The 7,823-nt window shown below is 39.0% G+C and overlaps 1 protein-coding gene across 1 annotated transcript in view; it reads right to left on the reverse strand.

The window, feature by feature from the left end:
• Window positions 1-238: 238 nt before the first annotated feature.
• Window positions 239-7,823, reverse strand: part of pk (prickle) — a gene marked incomplete at its 5' end in the record, with an annotated part of 30,704 nt that continues 23,119 nt past the window's right edge. The window contains 2 exons of the mRNA XM_017623474.1: window positions 239-2,521; window positions 5,282-5,485. Coding sequence (XP_017478963.1) covers window positions 566-2,521; window positions 5,282-5,485 — 2,160 coding nt within the window. The remainder of the gene's footprint in view (window positions 2,522-5,281; window positions 5,486-7,823) is intronic.

Consider the following 7,823-nt stretch of genomic DNA (forward strand, 5'->3'; position numbering starts at 1 on the left):
AGAGTAAAAAGATTCATATTTCAAAATGGTTCTTTTTTTTATATAGTGATCGCATTTCTGGTTAGTATATTTCAGGACGAATGGAAAAGGATTAAGCCAAGAGTTTGAAAGAGCAAATCCAATTTTCGGCAGCCAATGTCAGTTACGCGGTTTTGCAGAATGACTATACGCGGTTTTTAACTTTAAACGACGATATGTATCTATATGCAACTTATATTGCAACCGGTTTCTTTATTACATAAATTTATTTAAGATTCATTAGTTTTGTTTTCGTCAAAAAAAATAAAAAATAAAACGCTTTGATACCCGCCGTCGCCGTGTCACTGTATGCCTGGAAGCAATGGTATTAAGCTTTAATGACTGATGCCTCTTTTTACTTTTGAATTTTGTTGTACTTTTTGTTTTGTTTGCTTTTGTTTGATGCCGCCTTACAGCAGCAACTGCCTCGTTTTGCCGTCGGCTTTTGTAGTCCACTTCTTTGCCTCAAGATGCTCTGACAAGACTTTAATGGCTCCTGAGGCTGCCCAAATGCACTGCGTGTTACCCCCCATTTTACACCAGCGCATCACGAAATGATGCAGTTCTTGTCCTTATCGCTCATATCGCCCGGCTTGCGCTTTCGATCGTAAGCAAGCGCATCATTGGGCACATAGCTTACACGCACACCGCCATAGTGTCGCCGCTGCGGCAGTTGATACATCATCATGTAGTCTTCGGAGGAGGATGAGGATGACGAACATGTTGAGCAAACGCTTGAGGCATCGTCCGATTCATCGTCACCGCAATGTGCGCCATGTTGTGCAGCTATCGTGCTCCCGCCAACTTGCGATTCTGAAGCGGATTGCAGCACTGAAGGTGGACTTTGATAGGACGAGGATAGCGGCTGCGCAGTTACATAAGTGTCAGCGCGCGTTGTTGAGTGTGAACGATAGCCGCTGTTGCGATGACTTGATGATTTGCGACGACGTTTCCGTCGCGATGTATGGCCGCTGCTGCTGGACGAACGTTCGGCGCTGCCACCGGCGCTGTCTTTGTGCCTGCTACCATCACCGCCACCACCGCAGCCACCAGCACCGGTGCCCGCGCCATTGCCAGAATAGCTACGTGAACGCGAAAGCGTATCTGCTGGTATGCCCTCGAAGCGCACACCTTTCTTCTTCACCTCACCGCTGCCGGTTGCGCCGCTCATAGGCGACGAAGAAGATGCGCCACTAAGTATGGATACTGGGTGCGCGGGCGCTTGACCAGATTGCATGGACTGCGGCGAGGTAATTGAGCGCTCGCCGCCAGATGCAGTAGGTGATCCCATCAATTCGGGTGGCAACGCGGTAGAGGCGACCGACAAGTTGGGTGTGGGTAGCTCAGCGATATCGGAATTTAACGGAGAAGTGATCACTTCGCTGTAGTCTTGTGCAAATTGCTGCGAGGAGGTATGAGCGCCCAAATGTGGACCTATCGGGGGTTGGCGGCCTGTCAGCTCGGGCATGCTAGAGGCCATGGAACTCTCCATTTTCGAAACATGCTGCATATGACGCGGCAGATTGTATGTGTGTGAGCCACTATGCGGCGGTTTGGCAGGCCAAGCGGCATCCAAGTTTAGCGCCATCTCATTGAAGTTGTAGGCCGCCTCCGATTTAAGTTCCATTGGTTTGGGCATCAAATGAGTGTATTCGCCTGGTGATAGCAGTGGCGATAGATTCTGCGATGAAGTAGATGGTGCGCCACCAGAAAAGTCGGTAAAGTCTCCAGTGCCGCGACTACCGGCTGCGCGCTCCATATCCTTGACTACGCCGCCATCCGAGTCTGAAGTTTGGTAACTCTGTTTGGTTGCCTCCATAAGCGTCATATCGGCTGCGGCGCTCATTCCTGCCGCACTCATGCCTGCTGGCATACTCTCGAGCCCACCTATTTCTCCGCCAACCCTCCCAGGACTGCTATCACTAACACTGCCGCCAGCGGCATCGCCACTTCCACCTATCCCCGCCGCTATTTGCTGACTCTGCAACTGATACATTGCTTGACTAAAGCTCTGTTGGTGTTGTTGTTGCTGCATCGGCGACATTGGCGGCGAACTTGATGCGTGACTGCTGGGAATGTGCGTATGTGGGCGCACTCGCTGAGTTGGTGGCGTCGGTGTGGTGTACATGCCAGTGCCTGAGCTGTCCGACGGTGTGGGCGGCTCACCTTTGCTGCATGCAATCGAACAGTAGATGGAACCACGACGTGGCAAAAATGCGCGCCCCAAAAGCGAACAGCGGCAAGTATTGCAGGAGAAACACTCGTCCGTCGCGTGCCAATGCTGGCCATCGTGACTCATTTGCCCCTGATCCACGCCGATGGACTCGCCGCAGTAGTCACAGTATTCAGCGAACATGGCGTCGAAGCAGAGCAGACAATAGGGTTTGCCCTCGCGCATTATGTACCGTTGACCACCAAGCTGCTTCTCGCACTCCTGGCACGCGAAGTGGTTCATATGCCAAGCACGTCCTTCCGCTTCGGTGCATTCATCAGCTAGGATTATCTGCGAAGGAGAGAGAATGGAAGATAGAAATGATAAATAAATTTAAAAGTTGAAAAGTAAGCGTTAAGCAGACGTAATGTAGACGTTAAGGCAGACACAAAGGATAAGCTAAAGCGATGGAGGAAGCTGGTAGTGTGTGGTGCGAAAACTTTGGGTGAAAGTTTTATTAGAAATACTTGTTTTGTAGAGTGGAGTTCGGAAAATCTCTTAGCAGGATTGTACTATTGCACGGAGACTTGGATGTGTGCATTCAGAGTAACGCAGAGCAGAGTGGTTAGTTAAAAATTAGCGAAGGTGTTTGCTCTTGGTTGCTCTTTGTTGAGATTTTGATTCACACGCTTCGAGTGAGTTTGCAAAAGTTTTACGTCTTGCGGTTTTACACGTGGAAACGGATTTCAAAAGGAGCGTGTTTTGCGGTGAATAGCAGAAATTGCAGCTGATAAAAAGTTAAGACGCCTAAAAATGAAAGGTATTAAACTTATTTATTTAATTATTTACTGTAGTGTGAATTCATAAGTACTTACAAAATACTAAAGTATTTGTTCGGATTTTCTTGAAAACAGAATCTTTAAAATTTGATGAATTAATTATTATCCAAGTTTATAATATTAGGCAACAAGGCGCCTTGTAAGGGGAAGAAGTTACTTTATTTATCAAGATATGAACCACCACTTTTCTACATAAAGTACTGCTTTGTATTAAAGTTGGGTTGCGATTGGAAAAGCAATAACAGTTTATATTGGGCGAGCTTAGACCAGTGGGTAGACCACAAGCTTTATATACCAATCTAGGTGTGGTAGAGCAGCTATAACTTCTACCAAATTTAATTCTTGCTATTTTTCATCATCATTTCAAAATATAAAGTAATAATTTTCACCAGTACCTTACTGATAAGATAAAAAAGCAATTACAACTTAAGTTAATACCATATAGATTTTCCTAAAAATTAAAACTTCTTATTTATAAGCTAAGAGCTTTTACTCGTTTATAGCGGCCTAGACGAGACACTGATGCTTATCTGCTCAAAGAGAAAAGGCAAACAAATACGAGAGGATCAATCAAATAAAGTGGTATAAGATGAAGACGTAAAAAGCTTCGATGGACTGCTTATGTATATTCCGCTGGAGTGTATCGAATCCAGAACCTCGAACCATGTTCCAATTTTGATGAAAAGAGTAAATATAATGAATCGTTCCCTACTATAGGGATCTATAAAGTCCCTAGCCGTTTCAAAGAAAAAAGATGCCGCTTAAAGAGCAACGTTGCGATTGAGCGAAAAGAAAACGAGAATAGTGCGGCTCGGCCGGATTGATCGTGCCGAACAAAGGGGATGGAAAAACAAGGTAGAGAAGGACTTGACTTTTCTTGGCCTCCCAGTTGGCGTCAGTTGCCACTGTAGAAAAGCGATTGGCGTGTTTTATTGGACTCGGCCTAAACTATATAACTGGTTAAAGCATAAAAGAGGAAGAATCGGAAAAATTTAATTCCAACAAGCCTTAGGAATATTTAGTATGGCTGATATACTTAGTAAAAGTAATGGCGAAAAAATTTATAGATTTTATTGTCAAAAAATACGTATATATATTTTTAAGTTTAATTTAATTTTTAGAAACTTATTTTATTTTTCATTTGTAGATTTTACATTTTTTCATTTCTTTTGATTGCTAAGAACAAATATTTTTATTGATTTTTTCATTTTTACTTAATTTTTGTTTTAATTTTTGGACTTTATTGTTTTAAAAAGAAAAATATGTGTTTTAAATTTTTCAATTTTTTTTCAATTTTTCGGAACTTATTTAATTTTGCCATTCGGTTTTAATAATTTCGTTTTTATTTAATTTCTTTATAATTTTAACTATTTTATTTTAAAAACATAACGCTTTTTATTTACTTTTTTAGAACTTATTCAGTTTAATTCTTTTTTATTAAAAACAAATAAAAGAAAACATATTTAGAATCTTATCATTTTTTAATTTTATTGTTTTAAACGAAAACATTTTTTATATATCATGTAATTGAATTTTTAATTTAATTTTCTTTAAAAAGAAAAATACCAATTTTTATTTAATTTAAGTTTAGAACATACTTAGGTACATATCGTTATCTTAATTCACAAAGGCCCTAACCAGAGAATTTTTTATTTTACAGGAGAAGCAAAAAACATTATAAAAATCAAATCATGCATACGGATAGGCCATTTTAAAAACTCCGTTGTTTTTGGCACTAAGACTTTAAAATTTTTAATGAAAGTTTATTTTAATATATCCTACAGAAATCTGTGAAAACGCAGTTTTGAAAAAAGTGTTGGTTAGGGCCTTTGTGAATTAAGGTAACGAAATGTAAAAGAGCAAAATACTTAGTTGCCAAAATTGACAAATGTCTTACGTAAAACTTTTGTATTTCGAAAGACTGTGATGGGTTAAAGAAAGTTGGCAGAATTGCCCTGTATGTATATCTCTTAATTTTCCATTGATAACATTCGTTACATGAAGTATTTATGCATTTGTAACATCGCCCAGTTCATTTTGGGAAACTTTAAATTTACAAAATTAAAAGCAATATTTTTTTAATAAACAAATCTGTTTTCGAACATATTTAAATGTGTACATATATGTATATATATACAATAAATTGTGATTTTGTTGGACTGAAAATAATACATTTCATATTGCTACTTTCTCTTTTTGCTTGCTACCTTCGTTCTGCATTGATAAAATAAATCTTTGAAATATGTATTGTCCGCTCATTTCATCAACTTACCTCATCACAGGCGGAGCAGCGCGGCTTCAATGTCTCCGCATGATGACGTCCACAGTACAGTCGGCCATCGCGATGAAAGTAAATGAGATCGACTAGCAGCTCATGGCAGATGCAGCAAATGAAGCAACCCGGATGCCAAGAGGCATTCGGACCTAGACGTGTGGCAAACACAGCTATGTCACCGGTAGAAATCAATTCGTCACACTGAAATTGAATACATAAATGAAAAAAAAAAATTTTTTATAAATGGGTGAAATATAGAAAGTGGGCAAATACGAGTAAATATTTATGAAACATTAGATAAAATGAAAAACTTTTTTTTTTATTTACATCTGTTAACATATTAAGTGTTTATTAAAAAATTTATATATTTGATACTGTAGGTATACGAGTATACATATGTACGTATGTATTTTTTATTTACTTAAACTTATAATTTTCTAAAAGGACACATTGTAAACAGTCGTTGCTTGAAATAATCAGCTCTTTTCCGTTGAGTACCAGCCCAATTGCTCCATTTGGTGAATACCCCTATTATTTACTTAACTAGTAATTCTGTACCATTTGCTACGCTTAACTAAATCATTCGGCTTTAAGTTACGCAACAAATGCTTGACAAATCTTAACTTGTGCTTGCACTACAACACAACTAGCAAATACAACGCAAATCGCATTAAGGTGTACTTACTTGAGTTTGCTTATGCGATTCCAAAGAAGTTCTCCTTTATTTATGCACGTAAGTATTTATTTGCCTGTGAGTGTCATTGAGTTAAGTTTCTTGTTTACTTAGTGTGGCTTTAACACGTTTTGTCGCCTCCTAAGTGACAGTGACAAGGCATTGCAGCCTTGTCCTGTGTCAATGCCAATGTCACTGACAGTCAATTTGACAGTTGCTGGAGATACATACTACGTAAATTTTCAATGAAGAGTGATTCAGAGCCATATTCTTGTGCGAAAATGTACAAATGTAAGTACTAACGCACTCAAATAGCGAGTGCATTGTCTTATTGAATTTGGCTAATTGCATTTGGAATGATGATGTCAAAGGCACACATGTATGTATGCATAGGTATGCTAGTATTCACAGATGCATATGATTGTACTTACATACGCGTTACTAAACCTCCGGCTGCGCGCAATTTACCATTTTTCAGATTCAGATTTTTACAATTTTTAAAGGGAATCACCTAATATAAGCCAAAGAGAAATGACATAGAGAAAACTTTTTGAAAGTACGATCGGAGATTTAATTAAAAACGAATCTTTTCCAAATTGTGTTTCGTTAATTTCTGGCAAAATAAAGGTCGGTACTTCTGATCAAGATGCATCAACTTCTTACAAGTGTTACTGTAAGTTCAGTTTAATATATTGCAAGCAGTTTGATAAAAAATAGGAAAAGGATTTGAAAATATCCAAGCGAAAATCCGTGAATCATATCATCCCCAAATGCATTTTTCAGTTATTTAATTAAAAAAAAAAAAAAATTATTATCCAAACTCATATAAACGTAATGCCCTAATATTGCCTTAATTGGCGTGCCCAATTTCAGAAAGCAGAGCTCTGTAGGAACTGTATTTTTTTTGTTTAGAAATATCCACAATCTTAAGTGGTAAGACGTACGTGGCCGCAGATATACATGAGCGACACGGTGGTTCTAGCATGTTTTTTCCAAGACCGCTATTTTTTGCCAACAGAAGTCGGCGTTGTCTCGGAAGACAATCTGGGCATCACGCTTGATGCTAAACTCTCATGGAAGGAACACGTTGATGTGCCGACATCCGGTAAGCAAACGTCTTGTAGGAAAATATATGTATATTATGATAGTCAAGCCTATGATATCCTATGGGGCGGTGGGCTGGGGCTCGATAGCCAACCTAGCGACTGTAAGGCGCTCACTCACAAAACCTGCCCAACAGCAGCATTTTTAGGTTGCTTTCGATCTAATGCCACTGTATATAAGCATAGAACAGGGAGCCAAACGATCCCTAATTAATTTCAATAAAGAGGGTTTTGGTAGAGAAAAGGGTATCATCTCGAAATAAGGAACCTTCCAGGGCCCAACTCCCACGAGATGATATCTACAGAATCATTAGTTTAGATAGAAATTTCAAAGTAGAGCTAGGAAATAATGCAAATTGGAATATAAAACAAGTAAGAAAGTCTAAGTTCGGGCGGAGCCGAACATGAAATACCTGGCGCAAATATTAAATATATGATTTTCACCTTTCCGAAAGCTACCGCTACATGGTAAGTCGGGGTGTATCAATTTTGAGTAAATTAGCGTCCTTAAATTTCAAAATATTGACTTTTCAAGCATTTCTAAAATTTACCGTTATATGAAAAGCCATAGTTTTAGTCCGATTTCAATAATTTTCATCGTTTTGCTTTTATGTAGCAAGCACAATAAAAATACCGAGTTTGGTACAAATTGGTNAAAAATTGGTTTTAATATTTACTGATTTATCGAAGATTTCGTATTTCCCCAAATTACTCTTATATGAGATGTGGGCGTGGTTATTGTCCGATTTTAAAAATTTTCGGC

The sequence above is a fragment of the Rhagoletis zephyria genome, unplaced genomic scaffold, assembly GCF_001687245.7.
Source record: "Rhagoletis zephyria isolate East Lansing unplaced genomic scaffold, Rhagoletis_zephyria_1.1 Rzeph_scaffold_03211, whole genome shotgun sequence".
Taxonomy (NCBI): Eukaryota; Metazoa; Arthropoda; class Insecta; order Diptera; family Tephritidae; genus Rhagoletis; species Rhagoletis zephyria.